This window comes from Eublepharis macularius, chromosome 11, assembly GCF_028583425.1.
Source record: "Eublepharis macularius isolate TG4126 chromosome 11, MPM_Emac_v1.0, whole genome shotgun sequence".
NCBI classification, from domain to species: domain Eukaryota; kingdom Metazoa; phylum Chordata; class Lepidosauria; order Squamata; family Eublepharidae; genus Eublepharis; species Eublepharis macularius.
The window spans coordinates 28338099-28360294 of record NC_072800.1 but is presented as its reverse complement, the minus strand read 5'-3'; the positions used below and the strand labels follow the sequence as shown (position 1 = coordinate 28360294).

Below are 22196 nucleotides of genomic sequence, written 5' to 3'. Positions count from 1 at the left end.
CAGAGCTAACTTTTTTTTTTGTCCTGTGTCAATTGTCATTTGTTGCAGAAAGTCTTTTAGCGTGTGTTTCCCCCCAGATATTTTTCCATTTGGAATTTAGATTTGTGTCTCCTCCCCACTCCACTTCTCTTTCTTCATGACACTCTTTTGAAAGGCAGCAAGCATCACATCATTAAAATCGGCTAGTGCACAGGCTAAAGGTTACTCTTCTCTCCCTTCCCGGGGTACTTTGGAAACAAAGCATTGCCATAGCAACCACTACTGGTGCTCCCTAGATAAGGCTTGCGGGAACACTCCGTGCCAGCAGAGGAGAAAGTTTCTACTCCAGTGAACGCTGACTCTATATCGCACCCAACCCAGCTCCACTGGTAGGTAAGTTCTGCAAACTTTTGCTGCCTTTTGTTTTCCCAGGGAAACCACACACACACAAATCTGCCGGTGGGGTGATAGCAATAAAGGTCACAGATCATCTATTCTGTCTGGTTCATTGAATAGATCATTCTGTTGGGGAAGAGCTGAAACCTAATCCGGCTATGAACTGAGAAAAGAACTAAAACCACCCATTTTAGACAAAAAAAAAATCATTTGAATGATTTTTAGTTTGCGCCTCTGTTGTGCAGAGATGTGAAGATTTTTGTCTGTTCATGTATGTGTAAGATAAGCATTTCAGAGAATGGACTGCAACTCTATGCATACTTACCTGTAAGATGCAGTCAATTGTTGTTTACTGTGATTTCTCCTACTTATAACTAGATACGTATATGTAGGATTGCATGTACGTAGGAGTATGCCCCATTGACCTGACTAGAATTTACTTGAGAGTAAAGGTGTTTAAGATCAGGCAATTAGTATTGCTGTCTAAATCAGCTTAACTTGAAATTCAGCTTTTGATTAATTCACTTGCATAGATGTGAATGACATGTTTGTTCCTAAAAGCAGAACTTTGATCCACAACTGAATTAAACAAAGTATTCAGACTATTACATAAAATATTCAGGCTGACATGGCCTTGCGTTGCAAACTCAAATGGTTCCCATGAAATCGTTGGGATTTAGCTTCCAAATAAACATTTTGGACACTCTTGAGTTTTAAATCCATGGTACTGAATCAATTAAAGGATTCTAGTTTAACTACGTTGTGAATTAAATGTCCAATAGCATTTTAAATCATTGCAATGTATAGTTTTTCTTTGACATTTAGGAATACAGCTTATTTGCTCTGATTAAAATGCTTTTCCTACGCACAGTCTTCTTTGGAATCTACTGATATTCCTGCAGATTTCCCTGCTGGTTTGTATATTGATTTTTTAAGTTACTAGTACCATTTAGAAGAGGCTGCTTTAATTTTTTTATTTACGATACTGCAAATAAACATCTGTCTTCAATGTCTTGCCAAAATTTGCACCTGCTTGAAGAATGAAGCCTCATGCTTCTATGTCAGCTCTCATTTTCTGATAGCTTGTAAAGTTGAGAGGGTTTTTTTAAAAATAAAAGCCATCATGCTGTTTTTAGGAAACTTGAAAATTATATTGTTTAAAATCTTCTTAGATCTATTCTAGTAACATGGCCACAGTGGTGTTAGATTTTATCTGAAACAGAAAGTCCAGTTTCCCTGGAGAATTAGCTGTTAATATTTCTTTGTACTTTGTGTTATCTATAGTTTGCCTTTCTCACTGAGTGTCAAGGCAAATTAATAAGCATCACCTGTTCCTCTCAGAGAAAAGGACTGTGTGTATTTGTGTCAAACAGAGAAGTCACATCCCAATCTTAAATGCATTACACGGGGGAAAGCCCTGTTGAACGCAGGGATACTTTTCCAAGGAGGTTGCCAGCATCATCTTGAAAGCTGTACCAGTGGCAGCTTGCTTTACGGACTATCTTGAGATCCAGGTTTGAGTGAGAAGTTTTGGACAGGCTAGACTGGTATCTCTTGACCTTGCCAGTTCATGTGACCTTTATAGAACATAAAGCATTTTGAGAAACTTCGTTGAGTGTACAAGAAAAGGTGGGTTTGTGCTATATATGTTGATATGTTCTGAAAGGCAGAAGTCTAATACTTTTGTATATTTTTTCAGAGATTATTATTTCTATAAATGTAGAACAACCAATGAAAGCCAGACTTTCACCCTTTCCCCGTCCAGCGACTGGATCTTTCAAGTGGACTATGTGGCAATACTCCACATATACTAATAAAACATATTTTAAAGCATTCATAGATTAGATTAGATTGAGATGGCTTTGCAGGGGAAGAGAAATTGGGTCCTATCTCATTCATAGCACCCTTCTGGGTTTTGATTGGATGTAAAAAGGGATCTGTAGAAATCTAGTTGGTCTTTAAGGTGCTAATGGACCCAAATATTACAAGTTACATGGACAAGAGAGTATTTTCTTCCCTTTGACTGGAGACCTGAGACTGCTATGTGTTTTTTAAATCCCTAACAGCATTAGGCTCATAAAAGAATAAATAAGAAAAGGCATTACTGATGCTGTCTTGAAACATGATTGTAATTCCAAGCATCACACTCTGCTGTTGCCCTCTTCCAGGCGTCCTGCTGTTTCCCTTTTCTCCAATTACAACCCTGATTTTAGCTTGTGCATATGAACAACAGGCCACGGACTCTATAAAATATGCATAGCTGCCACTTATGGCAACCACGCATCAACAGCAGATTGGAGGTGTTTCCCCAAGGGATACTCAAATCCATATTTTTTAATATCAAGTTGAGTGCAGAAGGCTTTTTTTACAAGTAGAGAACTGAAACTGAAGAATGCAACCTGCCCCCCAACAGATGATAAATTCAGCATAACAAACGCACCTCTTGCTTCTCTGAAATATGGGTAACTTTCAGAATATATCTATATCCTTCCCTCTTACCTGTGAGCAGGTCCATACATATTCAGAAGCTTTGCTGGGAAATCAATAAACATTAAGTGAGAAGACCATTCTAACATTTCAAGTGAATTCACAGCAGGTCTCACAGTTGGCTACAAGCCCAGCTTTCAGCTATGCCACTGATACGGCAGATGCGCATGTCATTGAACTGACCACTGGCTCAGCTGTCGGTCTTGCCCTCCCCCCTCCAAATGGCTTTGATCACTTTTTTAACTTTTAAAAATATTACAACTACTGTTATTTATAAGTTTGTCATTTTAGTTTTTTTCCAGATTTTTTTTTAAAAATGGAAACTGCTTCTGGGATTGGAGTGGGTTGGGTGGGAGATTTTTTGATGACTTCATGGGGGCCAGCCAGCCAGTCAGCACTATGCGCTATGCACTACCAGGTTCTTTGGCAAATTTTAGAACTATTTTGTCATAGCTCAACCCTGAAAACAGCTTAAACAAAGTTAGGATGCCCCAATTCCTACCTGTGATCCAGTATGCCATTTATAAGACTCTGTTAGATTGGGTTAACAATGATCTTAGGGGCTGAGGGAACTAATAGAGCTCAGGATGCTCTAACAATTCCAAGAACCAAAAACAGTCCCTCTTTTTTTTTACTGGTCACTTTCCCTATTGTTCCTTTTGGGAAGATCTGAGAGATACCTTTTTAAAATGTTAATGTGCACAGCACATGTGTGCTAAAATTGTCATTATTCCATGCTAGCACCAGGGCCGGATCGAGGGGGCAGGGGGGGTAGCCTGCCCCCAGCACTGCCAAAAAGGGGGTGCCAGGTGCGGCTGCCAGCCGCTGGGAGCACACTGCGGCTTGCTGCGTGGGAGGCTGAGCGTAGGGTCAGGAGGCCCTCGCCTACCCCGCCGATGGGGCAGCTGGCTTGCCATGTACACAGGACCTCCCAGCCCTGTGCTCAGCCACCCGCGTGGCAGGCCAGCCGCCTCACCACATGCCGCGCCCCCACCGCCAGCTCCGCGGCACACTGGGCGCTGGGGCAGCCAGCTTGCCACGCGGGTAGCACGGGGGCAGGTGAACCACATGGAGGGCCTTCTAGCCCTGCACTCAGCCACCCGCGTAGCAAACTGGCCGCCCCAGCACACACATGTGCCACTGCCGCCGCCGCCAGCTCCACAGCGCACTGGGTGCTTGAGCAGCCAGCTTGCTGCACGGGGGGAACACCTCCCACCATGCATGATGATGTCACAGAAGTGACGTCATCATGCAGCACCAGGAGAATGTATGCACTGCAAGCACGTGTGGAGGGCCAAACAAGGGTTGCACCGGGCGCCGGCAACCCTAGATCCAGCCCTGGTTAGGCTGGATCTAGCCTTGGTTAGCCGCAATGATGCCTAATGTCCAAGAAATGTCAAAAGGGCATTTTCGAGATTTTTTTTTTTAATTAGCTACATTGACTAACGATACAGAGGGAAAGAAAGGGGGCAGGGGAAGGAAAGAAAAAAAAACAGCAACATATAACAACACTACACTACACATAATGCTTTCCCTTCATACTGCCATTATTAAAGAATTAAAACTTTGTATGATATTGATGGAGTGGTTGACCTTGCAAAATACAAATTACAATTCAAATTAAGTCTTCCTCCCCGCCCTGGGCCTCGGACGCAATTCTCTCTGAGCAATTGCAGCCGCAGTGCTCGTTCCCTCCCCCCCTCTTCAGACTTCGCCTTTTCTTCTTGCTTGGTGTCTTGCTGAAATTCTTGATTTTTGTCCTCAAAATCCCTTAGTTGATCTTCTGATGTTATCTTGTAAGCTTGATCTTTGTAACTGAACCAGATACCTTCCGGAAATAGCCATTTGTACTTTATTCCACGTTCCCTCAGAAGAGCTGCGAGCTTTTTATACTTAAATCTTCTTTTCCGAACTAAAAATGGGACATCCTTCAGTATCTTGACTTTATTACACAGAAAGTCCAGATCCGCATTGTATAGGATAGTGTCTCGATCCTTGTTGTATAGGATAGTGTCTCGGATCCTTTTAGATGAAAAATCGATGATGATCTCGCGAGGCAGCTGACGCTTCGTTGCATATTTTGAAGAAGCCCGACGGACTTCCAAAATGGCGCTTTTTACCTCTTCTTTAGTTGCCTTCGCGGGTGTCGCCAATAGTTCCGAGGCCAGACCCCATAAATCCTCATTTTCCTCCTCTTTCATGTTCTGGAGGTGCAAAATTGTCTGTGTTCGTTCCACTTGTAGCCCGATCAGCTGGTTCTCCACCAGCTTTAACTCTTTATTCGTTGCCCTCACGAGTGATGCATTTTCCCGGGCAGACTTCTCTGCCCCCCCCCGCTGCTTCCTTAATGGTTTTCACTTCGCTCTCAATTAAGCCCACCCTTTGATCTGTTTCATTCAGCTTGTCAACAAAGGGCTTTATGGCTTCGATAACTGACCTCTTCACCAAGTCCTCGAGCGACTCTCCTTTCCCCTGCAGGGCAGCTGAAATTGACTTGCCCAAAGCGGGACTCTGCTTTTTCGCTGCCATTTTATGGGGGGGGGGACCGCCAACCAAATTCTGAAACTCAGCGAGGGGGAAGAACGAGCCTTCTTAGCTTCAGATCCCACCACTCCTTCATGTGCGCTTGTAATAACAGAAGGGATTCGCTTACTTACAGGCTTCCGCCTAGTTCTGCTCTTTGCCGTTTTCCATGGCCCGGCAGCACTCAAGGTGCTGTGCACGTCTGCCGGCCTCCATAGGGACAAACGGGCAATTTACCCCCCGCATGGATTTCAGGGGGCTCTTCCTGCCGCGTCCCGGACCCTGCCTCCCTCTCTGGGAGTCCTGGGGGCTAATCTTCGCAGATCAGCTGCCCGGTTAGGCTGCTCGGGCGCTTCCTCCCGGACCTGCGGAGAGGAGCGTCTGACATGGCCGAGAAAATGAAACCGAATGCGCTGGGGCAGCCAGCTTGCCACGCGGGTAGCACTGGGGCAGGTGAACCACATGGAGGGCCTTCTAGCCCTGCACTCAGCCACCCGCATAGCAAACTGGCCGCCCCAGCACACACATGTGCCACTGCCGCTGCCGCCAGCTCCACAGCGCACTGGGTGCTTGAGCAGCCAGCTTGCTGCATGGGGGGAATGCCTCCCACCATGCATGATGATGTCACAGAAGTGACGTCATCATGCAGCACCAGGAGCATGCACGCACTGCAAGCATGTGTGGAGGGCCGAACAAGGGTTGCACCGGGCGCCGGCAACCCTAGATCCAGCCCTGGTTAGGAGGGAGGGAGGAAACAAAGCAATGATGCCTAATGTCTAAGAAATGTCAAAAGGGCATTTTCATTAGCAAAATAGTGCATGTGTGAGTAGGGGTGCTAGACCCCTTACCCTCCCAGCAGGAGGGGGGACGCAGTGCTTACCTATTCTCTGCTCCCATAATGCTCTTCGCGTGCACACCCCGTGCTTATATGATATGTCAGTTCTCAAATGGGCCCAATTCGACCTGTTTGGGGTTCAAATTGGCCCACTCCCAAGCACAGGAGTGCTTTTGGGGCAGCACGGTAGGGTTGCCAGGTCCAGGTTGGGAAATTCCTGGAGATTTTGGGGGTGGAGCCTGAAGAGGGTGGGGTTTGGGGAGGAGAGAGGCCTCAGTGAAGTATAATGCCATAGAGTTCACCCTTCATTTTCTCCAGGGGAATTGGTCTCTGTTGCCTGGAGATCAGGTGTAATTCCCGGAGATCTCCAGCTACCACCTGGAGGTTGGCATCCCTATAGTATGATGATGTCACTCCTGGGGAGTGATGTTGTTGCACTGCCCCAGGAGTGCACCCATGAGGTTCGGTCCCGCACATCCCTTCCGCCATCTAGGTAAGTGGTGGCAGGGAGTGGAGAGTAAAAGTGAAGGATCCCCTGCTCCCAGTGGGGGAATGGGATCCCTATGTATGAGCCACTATTGATTGTGGCCCAACATCTATCTCCCTCTGTAGGGTTGCCAACCTCCACCCGGGCCCTGGAGATCTCCCTTATTTACAACTAATCTTCAAATGACCAAGATCAGTTCCTTGGGAGAAAATGGCTGCTTTGGAAGGTGGACTCTGTGGCATTATACTCCTCTCAGCCAGCTAGTAAAAAGGTTTCTTCCTTCCCTAAACCCTGCCCTCCCTAGGTGCTACTCTCAGATCTTCAGGAATTTCCCAGCCCCGAATTGGCAACCCTATCCTTCTGCCTCATTGGAATAAGGGCCAAAATACATAATATATGAGATTCTGTTTAACTTCCTCTTATAATATTTTAAAACAACAGCCAGAAGCTACATCTTCTTCTAAGGTCTATGAGAGAAACGGGTGCTTGGGAAGTGCTGAACTTGAGCAAAAAATCAGCCAGCTAGTAAAAAGGTTAAGATCAAATAAAAATCAGCCAGCTAGTAAAAAAGTTAAGGTCAAATAAAAAACAAGTCTTCCATGACTGCTTTTTATTTGAAAACATAAGTCAGGGAAAAGATACATGGGACCCAGTTAATGTCTGCTTTGTCTATGGCAGTAAACAGAGAGAAAAAACTGGAAATATTGTGTCTTGACTAGACATGGGCATGAACCGCATTACGAACTTCAAAACCCATGAAATTGGCGATCGCGTGATCGAGATCCAGCGGTTCGTGATTGTCCTCATCCAACGAACCTGCGTTCAGAAGAAGCCTGGTTTGGTGCTTTCGGCCGCAGTTCGGGAAGCCAGACAGTCAGGCACCAGCAATCAATTCCCCTGGAAACGGAGCCGGGGGAATGCCTGAACTCTGTCTGCGCTCCTTCTGTTGCCCTGGAAACCCGAATGGAAGCCCAGCTTACCTTGATCGGCAAGTCTTCCTTCCAACCACGGAGCTGCAAAGTGGTTACAAGTTGGGAGAAGACACCCAGGGGAGGGAGGGGGAAGGGGGTGTTCTGTATCCATGGGCACTCCAATCTCATCCCTGCAAACCCTGATAGGCAGCTCTGATGGCCAAACACAGACCTCCTGCGTTGCTCAATGGGACCTGTTTTTATAATTAGCCGTGGGCTCCCAGTCTGGGTTTCACTTTCAGCGAGCAGTGGAGTGGGACAGAGCTCTTGCTTGCCACTTGCTAGCCTTTGGGGAGAGACTGAGCGTATAATTGAGCTTGGATTTTTGTGGGAGTTTCCTGGGGGCCTTGGATTGGAGAGGGTATAACTCCAAGATCCCTTTTGCAATCTTGTCCAAACTTGGGTGATGGCTGTAGGAAAGCCTGCAAAACTCCCCGGGAATATGGGCACTCTAAGTGCCACGGGGGCCGTTCCGCACCCCATGAACTGCGAATCGTGAACCAGTTCGGCAACGGAAAATGTTCGTTGCGGTTCGTGACCTCGGGATCATCGTCGGCACCGAACCACGAACTGGAGAGTCGTTAAATTTTTTTGGTTCGTGCCCATGTCTAGTCTTGACTGCCAGTATTCAGAAGGTAGGCTTTGCTCCTCCCATGAATACTGTCCAAGCCCATACCACCAAAATCTACCTATTTACTACATTTTTATCCTGCCTCTTCCCAAGGAGCTCGTGGTCTACAGTTGTCCATTTTTATCTTCACAACAACTTAGGGCCAAGTTACAAGTGACGGATGACACTTGAGCGGCAAGTGGATCAAGTGAAGCGCAAGTGGAGGGCAAGTGAACAGGGAGAAATACACTTGCTGTTCAAGTGTCATTCATCACTTGTAGCTTGGCCATCAGTGTGGTAGGATTGCCAGGTCCCCTGGGTTACAAACTAGAGCCTTCATTGCTGCTCTGGGAATGACATCACTCCCAGCTTAATGATGAAGGCTCTGGAGTGTGCGAAAGCACCCTCCAGAGTTCCTGGGCCCATTCCCTACTCCTGCCCCCCATCCACCAGCCAGGTAAGATGTGGGGGGGCAGTGGCTGGGAGTGAGGGATCCCCTGCTTTCACCAGGGGACTGGGATCCCTACTGTGAGGTAGATTGGGCCGAGAGAAGGTGAATGGCCCAAGATGAGATTCATGGCAGTGTGGAGATTTTGAGCCTAGTCATGGTCTAATTCCTAACTGCTATACTTTATATCCTATTTTTTCCTATTCATACCTTCCAAATCATAGGTGCATATGCCTGTATTGAACCTGACAGGCTCATGTTAAGTATTAGTATATTAGATTTATCTAATACTAATCTTACTATTAGATTTCGTATAAAGGGTTAACATTAACAATAAACTCTGGGAAGCATGTTACAATCCTGAACAATATTTAACACAAGAAAACCAAGAGTCCTGCATTATAAGCAGCACTTTGTTCTATTGGGCCTTGGGTCATTAAATCAGCAGATAAACCTCTTATTAGGCTAGTAACATGCATTCTTGTGTTAATCGTTCACTAATAAAAGAATGGTGAGATCCATACAAAGTGCATACCAGGGCTATAAATAGGGATTATAAGAAACTCACACAACTGGCTGGTTCAAGCATGCCATTTGTGGTAGATACCAGATATATCTAAACATATCTCATGGAAGTTTTTGCATGCCTTGTGAACATTTTTTATGAGTCTAGCCAGTCATTGGTGAGGGAAAATAGTAACTATTTAATTACTTCTAACTGTACTGTGGGTTGGATACAGCCATCTTTTCCACTCTGTCTCACTGAATTCCCTTCCTTACAACAACCCCATTCCAAATGGCTTTTTCCATTCAGGTCCCATGATCTCATCACCTGCTTATTCATTTCTGTGATCAAAGTGGACCCCGTCCTTCCTTTTTAATCCACAGAGAAGCTGACTTGATCCAACCTTATACTACTACTATTATATAGGGTAAATAGTATTGTGTGTGTTATGTGCAATCAATTTGCTTCTGACTTGTGTGACACCCTTATGAATTAAGGACCTCCCAAATGTCCTATTGTTAACACCTTTGCTCAGATCTTGCCACCTGGAGACTGTGGCCCGTGGCTTCATTTACTGAGTCAAGCCATCTTATGTTGGGTCTCCCTCTTTTCCTACTGCTTTCTACTTTTCCCAGCATTATTGTCTTTTTCAGTGAGTCCTGTCTTCTCACGATGTGACCAAAGTATGATAATCTCAATATATTGTCGAAGGCTTTCACGGCCGGAGAACGTTAGCTGTTGTAGGTTTTCCTGGCTGTAGGGCCGTGGTCTTGGCATTGTAGTTCTTGCTGTTTTGTCCTACAGCCCGGAAAATCTATAACAACTATGATAGTCTCAGTTTCACCATTTGAGCTTCTCAGGAGAATTTGGGCTTGATTTGATCTAGAACCCACCTATTTGGTTTTTTGGCAGTCCATGGCATCTGTAAAACTCTCTTCCAATTCCACATTTCAAATGAATCAACTCTCTTCCCATCATCTTTCTTCATAATCCGGCTTTTACATCCATACATGCTAATGGGGAACACCATAGTATAAATTATCTTGATCTTGATTCCCAGCAACACATCCTTATCTGTGTAGGTGTGTATATATATGGTAGGGTAAAGGTAAAGGTAGTCCCCTGTGCAAGCACCAAGTCATTACTGACCCATTTGGGGACATCGCATCACGATGTTTTCTTGGCAGACTTTTTGTTATGGGGTGCTTTGCCATTGCCTTCCCCAGTCATCTACACTTTACCCCCACGAAACTGGGTACTCATTTTATCGAACTTGGAAGGATGGAAGGCTGAATCAACCTTGAGCCAGCTACCTGAACCTGGCTTCCGTCAGGATTGAACTCAGGTTGTGAGCAGAACTTGGGTTGCAGTACTGCAGCTTACCACTCTGTGCCACAGGGCTCTTCTATATATATGGTATAGTATATAATATATATAATAGTATTATAGTCTATAAATAGTATTATATAGGTTAAATTTAAAGTGCAAGTCCAGTTTAGAACATAAACTCTAGGTTTATATTCATTGCTAAGAGGGTACACAAACTGCTTGGAGCAAGAAAGAAAAATGGGATCCTACCCAGTTTGCAGAATTAGAAGATGCCATATTAGGGTTGCCGGGTCCCCTTACCCTCCTGGTGGGAGGCGGGACCTGGCACTTATCTTCTTACGGCTCCTTTCATGTGCTACCCTGCAGCTGCATGATGATGTCACTTTCAGTGAAGGCATTTCCGAACAACATCATTGAGCAGGTGTGGGGGCCTGTTCCAAAGTGCAGAGTGCTCACGGAGCAGAGCAATGATGTCACTCCCGGGAGTGATGTTGTCACCCCACCCCAGCAGCGTGCCCAGGAGGCCTGTTCCTGCGTCTTCCCCCCACGCAGTGGCCAGTTGAGTGGAGGTGGGAGGTGGACCTCTACCCCACTGGGGGACCTAGGAGTGGACCTCTACCATATATAATGGAGTGGAAGTCAGAATGTCAAGTACCTAACAGACCATAATACTAATAGGATGAGTTTAGCTTATTAGTGTGTATGGGACTATTGCAGACAGTCTCTAAATATTGGAAAAGATTTAGTAACTCAACTGGAGCGGAGGTATTATCTCGTAAGGGTTTTTCCCCCTTATTCATGGAAAGGTATTGTTGTGAAGAGCAATTGTATATTAAACCCTGTCTGAAATATAAAAAGAAACCAAAAATTCCCAAGCTGCAAACCAAAAATGAAGATGAGATCATTTATTTGGGATAAACATATATAGCTCAGTATATATCATGCATTGTTTTGTTCCTTACAGCTTCCAAAGCCGTCCCTCCCTTCAGTGATGTCTACTGAATATGTGCAGACATCACGCGAGATCTCCGAAGACAGACTGGATGGGCGAGACAGTCGCTGCAACCACTTAAGTCAGCCTTACGGAGGTGATGTCAGCACCTGCTGTTGGAAAAGGGTCTTCTTTACAGCATTAAGTGCAGTCCAGTGCCCTCCCCCCACCCCCACCTCCTTTTCTCCCTCAGCAGAACAACTGCTTCTCCTGAAACCTGATAGACTCTGCCTTCTGGTGACGCATCTGACGCCAGATGGAGAGCCAACGGGTGGGGCTGAATGGGTTTTTTTTTCTGCTGGGCTCAGCATATAAATATTAGCCAAACCTCTAGAGAGAAATTAATTAAAGAAGAGGAAGAAGAAAGGGATGAAAAACCACTACGCTTTCATCTTTTCTCCTTTAATAAGCCCTTACACGTTTCACAAAAGCTTTCCATACAGTATTTTAAATCACAATACTGCCCGGGGAGGTTTACTGCCCCCAACCTTTGTCAGTTCCTGAACTGACATTTAAAAACATTTCCATGGAGGGTCTCAGTTTGCTTTCTTCTGGTTTGCCAGGAGGTGTTTAGATTTTGAGAGAGATGCCTCTTGAATATATATGCCTTTCGTATACTTCAGACTTGCTGATGTTTCATACATCTTATTTTACTTCAGTTGTTGACAGTGCTATGATATGATTCTCCAGACAAAGTTGTGTGTCTGATAAATACCTATATGGTCATCCCTGTTGTGAAAATACCACAGCTTCAGCAAGTCTGATAGATGACCGGTATTTCAAGTGTGTTGGGCTTTTCTCCTTTTGCGCTGTGAATGGGAAAAAACAGTCTGGAAAAAATGGTTGTGTGATTTCTCCTTAAGAAACCAGAAAATATATGCCTGTTTCAGTTAGGTGTTTACCTTATGAATTACCTCAATCACTGAAGAATAAGGCAGGCTTTTTCTTTACAATCTATTTCTCAAAAAATATGCTGGTGTTTTGAATTTATATTTTAAATGTATTTTAATTATGGTGCATTTTTCTACAAACGCAGATGATCTTTCTGAACAGTTACTTAAAAGCTGTGATCTCAAGAAGATACCAAGAAAGGGGAAAGTTCTACAAGTCTCTCAGAAAACTGATCTAGAGCAGAAAAAACCAAAAAGAAAAGATACACCTGCAATCCATACCCCACCACCTATACCAGGTTAGCAAAAATGATGTTACAAACTATTCCAATGGAAACTGACAGGCCATTGATACCTGCATAAACCTAAATAATATCTCTATATATTTTATCCCAACCTTCCAGAGCAGCAGACATGGGCCATTTTCACGTCTTACTGGCCATGGAAAATTGCGCAAAACTTCCGGAATGACAGCTTCTTCCTGGCACAATTTCCCATCTTTCTGATGTCATCACGCTATGAACCATGTCATGCCCAATCAGAGTCTTGCCAGGAAGTTGCTGTCGTTCTAGGAGTTATGCGCAATTTTCTACGGCCAGTAAGACGTGTGGAAATGGTCATGATAGTTCTCTCCATTCCCTTCTTGTCTTCCCAGCACCCAGACATTGCTGAGGTTAGGCCAGGGCTTGTTTTATGATGGTACTCACTGATACTGAGAACTAGCATCTTTGGGGAGAGGCGGCAAGTCAATAACAGAAGAGTTTAGTGCCCATCTGGAAAGAGGAGTAGAAATCAAATCAGAATGTCCCCAGATCCAAGGTCACTGGTGACCTTAGCTTAGGCAAGCTACAGCTTCTCAGAGTTTTTCTACACAAGACATCTTACACAGGGATGCTCAAGTGACTTACTTTCTGTGTGGTCTTATATTCAAGTGTACTCCTTCTCCCTAGCAGTGCAGGTGTATCCACAATGGGAGAACAAGTGTAAAATCTTTCACTTGAGCATCCCATGTAAGATGTCTTGTGTAGAGAAACCCTCAGTCTCAGCTGAGGTAATAATAGTGGAGGTAATATTATTACCCTAGAGGTAAAAATAGCAACCTACTGTATAGGATTGTTGCAAGGAATGTCAGATAATGGTCTGTATTCTGTCACACCGTTAACACAAATTAACTACCTTTTTCTTATGAAGGGGCAGCTATTTACTACGCTATATGCTCTGCTTCTTAAGGAGTTGCCTGCATTTTTAAAAGCCTTGTGTCCTCAATAGTGTAGCCAATCCAGGTAGGGAAATTCCTGGAGATTTGAAAAGTGTATCCCAGGTGCAGGAAGGAGCTCAGCAGGTATGTGATGAACCAGAGTCCATTCTTTGAAGCTGCCATTTTATTCAGAGAACCCCATCTCTGTCCTCTGGAGATCCATTGTAATTCTGGGAGAACCCTAGGCCATACCTAGAGGTTAGCAACTGTAGTCCCCAGATTAGCACTACTGCTTCTAGCACAACCCTCTTTAGATAGACGTTATGGTGCACATATCCAGAGGAAAGAACTTTTATCTTCTGGGCAAGATTTTTATTGGGAACTACATTCACTCATGCTAGTGAAAACATCTTGACATTTTACTGTGACTAACTTCCATTTCTCATCAATATGTCAATAGGCATCCTCACAGATCACTTAATTAGAAGGTATGACACCTCTGAGAAACTACCAAGAAGTCATACAAGTCCAACATTTCAAAAACCTGATCAAGAACAGAAAAAACCCAGAAGAAAAAATACACCTGCAATAAATGCGCCACCTCGACTTGCTGGTAAGGGCAAAATGGAAGAAGAGGGTAAAGGAAAAAAATAAGGTTTTATTTTATAGGTAGTTTCTGTTTATAAGATTTATGTGGGTTTTTAAATTGTGTGTATCTGTAGCCCTGACCTGGATAGAGTGGGCAAGTTTGATCTCGTCAGATTTTGGAAGCTAAGGCCTTGGTTAGTAGTTGGATGGGAGACCTCCAACGAGGGTTGCTAGGTCCCCTCATCTTCCAGGCGGAAGGCAAGAAACTTGGCACTCACTTCTGTTGAAGTCTTCACAAGCGCACTCCCAGGCTACATGATGATGTCACTTTTGGGATGTGACATCATCACACAGGGCCTCGTGCCACCCTGGGGAGTGCTTCCGTGCTTTTTAGTGGACTGATTTTGGCCCATTTGGGGCTGAATTTGGCCTGTTTGGGGCATAAATTGGCCCGCTGTGAAGCATGGGAGGTCTCCAGGGCCCTCCCAGCAGTGCTCCTGCACTCTGCAAGAGGCCGAATCCTGCCCATTTGGGGCCAGAACAGCACAACAGGCCCTGGAGTACTCCCGTGCTTCACAGGAGGCCAATTTCAGTTCCAAACAGGCCTGATTCAGCCCACTGCAGAACATGGGAGGGCTCTAGAGAGCTCTTGCACTTCACAGTGGGTTGATTTAGGCCCCAAATGGTCCATTTGGGGCCCAAATTAGCCCACTGTGGAGCATGGGAGCACACTGCACCAACCAGTAGCGTGCACCAGGAGGTGCATTCCCCTGTCTTTCCCCCTGCCAGCCAGCTAAGTGGGGTGGAGGGTAGGAGCAGGGGATCCCCTGCCCCAGCGGGGGACTGGCAACCCTACCTCCAACAAAGACCAGGGTTGCAGAGACAGCCAATGGCAAACCACCACTTTTAGTCTCTTGCAATGACTGACAACCCCACCAGGGGTCGGCATAAGTCAGCTATGACTTGACAACTTTCTCCACCACTATGTGTGTCTGCATATAACTGCCAATTTCAAAACCTTCCAAAAACATGTTCAGCCTTCCCCAGTTTCTTCATAGGAGCATTTCCACTAACTAGTTTATTTTTAGTGTGCAGTGCAATGGGTATATGTTCCTCAGAATCCTTATCCTTCTCTCCAAGAAACAAATGTATGCTTCACTGATCAAGGGGTAAAAGAAGAGATTAACTGTCTAGGCCTAAGTGGAGTTAATACCCTTCTAAGCCCCAAAAGTCAACAGTCTGGGAAAGGTTTTAAACTTTTCTTAGAGCTGCACTGTAGTTCCCTTACAAACTTTGTGTTGTGAGCACTGTGTAGCATACATAGAGTTGACTCCTTGATCACTGAGAAAAACTGAAGTGAAAGGCTTTAAAACTTGGAAATAAATACAAAGAATCCTACTGTCCATTACACTTCTGTGTCCTATCATTTGCACATTCTTCTCCTTGTTCCAGTGCCTTGGCTAAAAGACTCCATCTGGCGTCACACTTCAAAACAAACAAGCCATTTGTGAGGAAATAGTTTCACTGCTCAAGTGTAAAAGGAGTGCTCACTTACCCAGAAGCAGAAAATGTGTTTAAAATATTGTAAGATGTCTCTTCTAGGTTTGCACAGGCGATTATACAAATAAGCGCTGGTGGGTGGATGCTATATATTGATCTGTTACAGCTCTCAGAAATACATGATGTAAAAATAAAATACATTAATTATATTCAGTGAAAGTTTGCCATAAGCTAAGTTATGGTTTTGTCATTATTGTATATGGAAGTGAAAAGAGAGATGTGATGATGGCAAATGTAGTCTGCTGAATCATAGCCATTTTCTCATAACTTTTCTCCAGTATGGTCTTTTGTAGAGACTTGGATGCTAACTGCTGATCTAGATTCCACCTCTATAATACCATGAAAAAGAGGTCTATTTATTTAGACATTTATACCCCTCTGTAGGTATAACCAAAGTGGCTTACAATATCATTCTTTCCTCTGCCATTTTATCTTCTCAACAACAACAACAACAACCCTGTGACATAGGTTAGACTGAAAAAGACAGATTGTCCCATGTTGTGCTGGGTACAATGCAGGGTTGCCGACTCCAGGTTGGGAAGTTCCTGGAGACTTGGGGGTGGAGCCTGGGGACTGGAGGGTTTGGGGAGGGAGCTCAGCAGGGTGTAATGCCATACAGTCCACCATCCAAAGCAGCCATTTCCTCCAGGAGAACCAATCTCTATAGTCTGGAGATTAATAGTAATCTTGGGAGATCTCCTGGGCTGACCTGGAGGTTAACAACCTTTGTACATTGACTCCACCATGTAGGGATTCAAATAATACTTTAAAGGCTCTGAAAGCAATATAAGCTCACTGTCAGTTTGATGGTGTGGTGCTAATTCTTACAAACACATTTTACAATTCCTGAGGGGGAAATTATTGAAATGTGGATTAAGCCTGACATGATATACCAAAACCAAAATAAATGTCAAAGTGTGTACAGGACTGGATGCCATGCCAAAACAGGGAGGTCAGGGTGATGTGGCGTTTCAACTGGCCCTTAGTTTGGCCGTTTCCACACGTCTTAAAAATAGCGCCACACTCACCGAATGCTGGCAGCTTCTTCGCACAATTTCTGATGTCACCGTTTCCAAAACGAAACAAAAACAGAATCATAACTGCCTGCATTTGTTATGGAAATGGTGATGTCAGAAATTGCATGAAGAAGCCGCCAGTGTTCGGTGAGTGTGGCACTTTTTTAAAGACATGTGGAAATAGCCTTTGGCTCAGAGAGACATTTATGCTTCTTTGGTGAACTGCCATAGAGTAAATGAATTCCTAAAGAATGTTGGGCCAAATAAAATCTCAGTTTTGCATTCCTCCACTAAAAAGCTTCCACACAACTATTTGCAGCAACCCACCCCCTTTCAGTCTATTATTTATTATTGGTTTGGCTCCTATGTGCAATTCTGCCCAAACAGACACACACAATAACTTTATTCTTATGTGCTCTGTAGCTCCGAACTCCTCCTAACAGCTGCTAATGACATAGGAAACAGGCAGAATCCTAGCGCAAACTAACACCAGTTATTTCAGTTTTTAAATAGCTTAATTAATAATGCTGTGAATTATATAGTCTACCCACTTTTGGGTGACAAAGGTCTCTTTGGGGAGTAATTTCAGTTATATGTATTAATATATCTATTCATTTCCATTTGTGATGTTTTTATATTTTGTCAATGTCCATAATCCATAGCTTTCCCCATCTTCGAAACAGCTAATGACCACATATTATTCCACAGAATATTTTGGAGGAACTCAGCTTGAGTGTAATTATCCTTCATTTGAGGCAGAAATCTAAAGGCCAGCTATGGACTGGCTGCAAAGGACCATTTCAATGATTAGTGCACTTAACTGAAAATGCTCTTCATCAGCTGTGACAATTTTGTAAGCAACTGTACAATCTCCCCGATAGCCATATAGTCTCAGGCCATTCAGTCTGTAGGGCGGCCAGGTCTCCTGAGACTCAGAAAGTGGCGCCTCAAAGCTAGCAGGTGGAAACTATTGGAACTGGAATGGGGTCAAATAACATATGGCTGAAGATTTCACCTAGAGGGGCAGGCTTTAGGTAAACCTGGTGATTCAGGAGAGAAGAATATAGGGTAGAACTAAGGAAAAACAATTGAAACCAGGCTGTTCCCTTGTTTCTACCCTCTCATCCTAAGGTCTCTCCCCTTCCTCAGAAGATCAGGTGAATGAAGACAGAATCCTGAAATGTTATGGTCAGATTTGGCAACAGTTGAATAATTTTATTGTTGCATTTTTGTCGTAATATGACAGGAGCTATTTTCCTTTCACAAGTACAACTTTCTTGATGGCCAACACAAAAATCTATTGCTCAGTAAACATATGTAGTGCTGCTGACTGCTTATTAATCATGAAGACCATACATCCTTTCATGTTTGAACTTGAATCCATTAAAACCTTTTCAGCCAGCCCTTTCCTTGGTATGTGAAAGGGTTGTCACTGATGAACTTCTCATTGGATGGAATGTGGAACTGAACAACGCCATCCTGTTTCTCTTGCCCTGTTTTCAGACTTTATGAAGCACTTCATTATCTGAAAGACTTTTCATAGCGAAAAAAAGGGGGAAATGGCAAGCGAAAGGTCTAGTTGAATCAACACTAAACTAGCTAAAAGCCCACTGACAGGAAACGGTAGGAGGCTGATTTATTATCCAGACTTGCTTGGCCTCAGACTGTGATGTCTCTGACCCTGTTTGCATACCTTGAACAGCCTTTCATAAATGAGGAGAGTGAATGTACTGTGCAGTTCTGAGGTGTGTGTTTTTTAAGGGAAGTTAGTGAAACCACAATAATAATTTGTTTTTTAACACATGAGTAGTGATTAGATATTGGCACGAACAGCATTACTAACAGAAAAACCCCACAAACAGCCTAATCTGCTGTTCTCAAACAAGCTGTTCGTGAGGCCCCATCCTAAACGAACAGGTGGTTGTTGCAAGCCTTGTTCGTTGCCTTCGGCAGCCATTCAGCAAGCCAGACAGTCAGGCTCCTGCTGCAATCAATCCCCTTGGCAACTGGAGGCAGGGAGGGACTGAACTCTGTCTGAACTCCTTCTGGATTTCCTTCTGGCTTTAACCCTTCAAAGTACTTCCAGCAGAGAGTCCCGGTTTTGCCACTGAGAAGAGAAAATGACAGCCAACAATGAGACCCGAGGATCATGCCTTTCCCTGGGTGCAATCTCTCTGAAACTTGGGGGGTCTTCAAAGGACAGTGAGGACTATGTCCCCTGCAACTTTGATGGGTATTGGACATTGGGAAGGTCAGGGCCCTTTAAACTATCAGCTGGCAGGGGGGAATCCCCCCCTGCCGCCTGCCAGCTGATAGTTTAAAGGGATCTTTAAAGGGCCAGGTAAGTGGGTTTGAGGGGAGGGGGGCTAAGTGGAGGGGTTTGGGTGGGGTGGGGGTTCTGGCCCCCACGAACAATGAACATGTCTGGGAACAGTTCATGTTCATCCATGTTTGTTGTTCATTGTTCATGGATGGCACCAAACGACGATCAGGGTGTTCGGGTTTTTTTTTCCATTCGTGCCCATGTCTAGTAGTGATAACATTTATATTTCATAGACATTCCTTTATATTTAACAGTGTTACAGAGCTCATAGCATGAGGAATTGCTCTAAGTTCATATGACATCAGTTAGATCTAGAACAAGGTTAGAGATTGCAGTACAAGACATTTTCATTGTTCTTTATATTAAAGTTGTTGCAAGCCATTCCTTATTCTGTTAAGTTATCATTTCTGGTTCCAGAAATCTTACCTGGGGGCACAATCAGAGAATGTGGAGTGTACTCAATTAAACTGAAGACTATTACAATGAGGGCATGCCAAATGTTTTACTATCTGTATCACACAACTTCAAAGTATGTGCACATCTAGCACCACACACTGACCCCCCCTCCCCATCTAGTCTGCCATTATGGAGTTGAAGGGAGTGGTATTAAGCATACCCGACTATTGGGTTATATTGTGATTTCTGCCTCCATAGAAGTAACTAGGAATACACAGAGAAACACATAACCCAAACTCAAAGAACAGCTTCATTTTAAAGGCTACACATTTCAAAAAGACATAGTTGAATATTAATTATAATACAAAATGGAGTGGGAAAAGAGCAACATTTTCATAATTGAGGGATCGTCTGTTGAAATAAAATTTTATTGATGCTGGTTCTTTTAAAAAAAGTTCATCACAACTAACCATGAGAAAGAAAGATCTCAGCAAGGTCATGGAAAATTTAATTCTGGCATGCAAATACATAGTTTACAATTTTCAGACTTTGCGACAAACCAGAAGATATTTATGAGAATAACTGTACACACCTTCTATATTGTAGGTAGGAGGTCAAAGAAGGACACAGAGGAGGAAAGAGGTTTTCACGTGGTTTGGGTGAGGTTTCCAGGGCTCAGACCAATGTGGGTCATCCTCTAAACCAGCAGGGCTTTGCAATCCAAGGATGCTAAACCCCAAACTTTGGGGAGGAAATCAACAAGCAGAAAGAAGTTCAGAACTGAATACTGCACACACATTGAATGAATAAGCTGCACCCTCAGCCTCAAAAGCAATTCAGTTCTAAATAGGCAAGGAGAGGGAGGCAAGTAGGGTTATAAATGTTCACGCACAAATGGAGAAATGAAGTTATTCTTTGTCTGATGTCAAAGATGCTTTGTTAGTCATGAGTTTTCTTTAGTCAAATGAGATCTGTAACTATTCCGCTTAAGACGGATAATGTTTTAAAACAAAGATGTAAAAAAAAGTAGCCAAATACTTCTTTCACAGAAAGAGCACTTAATTTCATGCACACACTCAGATGAGGAAAAGGAGGTTTGGAGCAGCTCAGAACAGAGTTTGAAAATGCCCCTTAATTTTGAAATGTTAACGGCCTTATGGTGACTCCAGTTTGCCGAGGGCTTAAAGCACTCGATGAGTTTTTCTCTCTCACTTTGATTGCACCATGCTGACATAATGTGTTTTTCTTCAATAACACTGTAAAATAGTTCAGTAATGAAAATGCGGTCTTTAATTCCCTTGGCTGTGAAAGTGGAGGGAGAACTAATGGGATACCATTAACCTGAGCACAGTGAGGTGGAAGAGTGAATTGTGTCAAGATGACAGACCACAGATGTCGGGATTCTCATTGGAATTAAAAACTCATGCAAATAGAAAACTGGAGGAATAAAAGCAAACCTTTGTCCCTCAAGTTACAGAGTTGGGGTTTTTTTTTTAAAAAAATTTACGGGGAGGTTTTGAGATAGGGGAGAGTTTGAAATTGATATGCACAGTCTGATATCTGTACAGTCTGTTCTGTTCCTTTACAGTCCATTGCTTCATTCCACTGCTTTACAGAGCAGCGTTCTTGGAGGGCAGAAAAAAGTACAGGTCATATGGGCACCTCTTCCCCAAAATGCTACCATCTTCCCCTTCCCCATCTAGCCGAAAGGGAGGCTGCAGATCCATTACAGGATCTTGAGATGTTTAATTTTCTTTAGCAGCATCTGGACTGGGGGAAGTGAGTTTCAATCAGGGTCATCATGAGACTGGCATAGGGAAAGTTAACTTCCCCCCCACATCAAAATCAGCTCCCCGCTTTGAGTTGATCTTAGCCATGTTAATTGTCAGTCTTTATCTTTTGAAGATGTAATTGCAGTTGGAAGTGATTTTTTTTAAAATCCAGGAAATGGCACTGGGAAAGGGTTAATCCCCCTCGCTCCAGCTCCTGTCCGCATTGGGAATCGTATGCTTACTTTAATTTAAATGACAGCTATGAAAACCCAATGTGAATCTCCAGCATGTCATTTAGTCGTATTTGAAGAGTCACACTGAGAAAGAACCAAAATAAAATTCTGATTTAGAAATGTGCTTTAAACACAGTTCCTGGGCCCTGAAAGGGCATGAGAACTCTGTTGCCGATCTTCAACTCAATCTCCACCGGCAACCAGGAAGTCCATGCTTTGAAGTAAGAGTTATCTCTATTAATCCGCTTTTCTCCTCTTTCTGGTTTTAGGTGTTAGACTGCTTAAAGACGATGAACAGGCAGCCATTGCTGAAGATGAAGAAAAGGATGCAGAAACTTCACCCTTTTAATTTCATGTCCTATTGCCAAGCATTTTTTTGTAAATAATACTGTGTAATTAAGGAGTTGCATTATTTTTTTAAACAGCTTGTTTTCTTTTAAATGAAAGAAACAGCCCACACTATCTACATACTTACCATGTACAGCTGCTAAAGCTTTTAAAAATTACATTAAAATTAAAAAAATAGATTTTTTTATATATATCATATGCTTCTTATAGCATCACATGCTCAAAACTCATCGTGTAGCTTCAGGAGTTTTGGATCCTGCACATCTGTTCTGCTAGTAGAAGTGCTTTACTCAAGCAGAAGGAGTCTTCCC

The 22196-nt window shown here is 43.7% G+C and overlaps 1 protein-coding gene across 2 annotated transcripts; it reads left to right on the top strand.

The window, feature by feature from the left end:
* The first annotated feature begins 280 nt into the window (after positions 1-280).
* PPP1R17 (protein phosphatase 1 regulatory subunit 17) lies at positions 281-21988 on the top strand. Of its 2 annotated transcripts, none has more exons than XM_054991655.1 (5): positions 281-368; positions 11535-11658; positions 12598-12750; positions 14110-14262; positions 21807-21988. In XM_054991655.1, the coding sequence occupies exons 2-5, from the start codon at positions 11562-11564 to the stop codon at positions 21884-21886; spliced, it is 483 nt and encodes a 160-aa protein (XP_054847630.1). In that variant the 5' UTR covers positions 281-368; positions 11535-11561; the 3' UTR covers positions 21887-21988. The 2 variants fall into 2 exon arrangements, with proteins under 2 accessions (XP_054847630.1, XP_054847629.1); XM_054991654.1 differs by having other exon boundaries at positions 343-372.
* Positions 21989-22196: the final 208 nt, after the last annotated feature.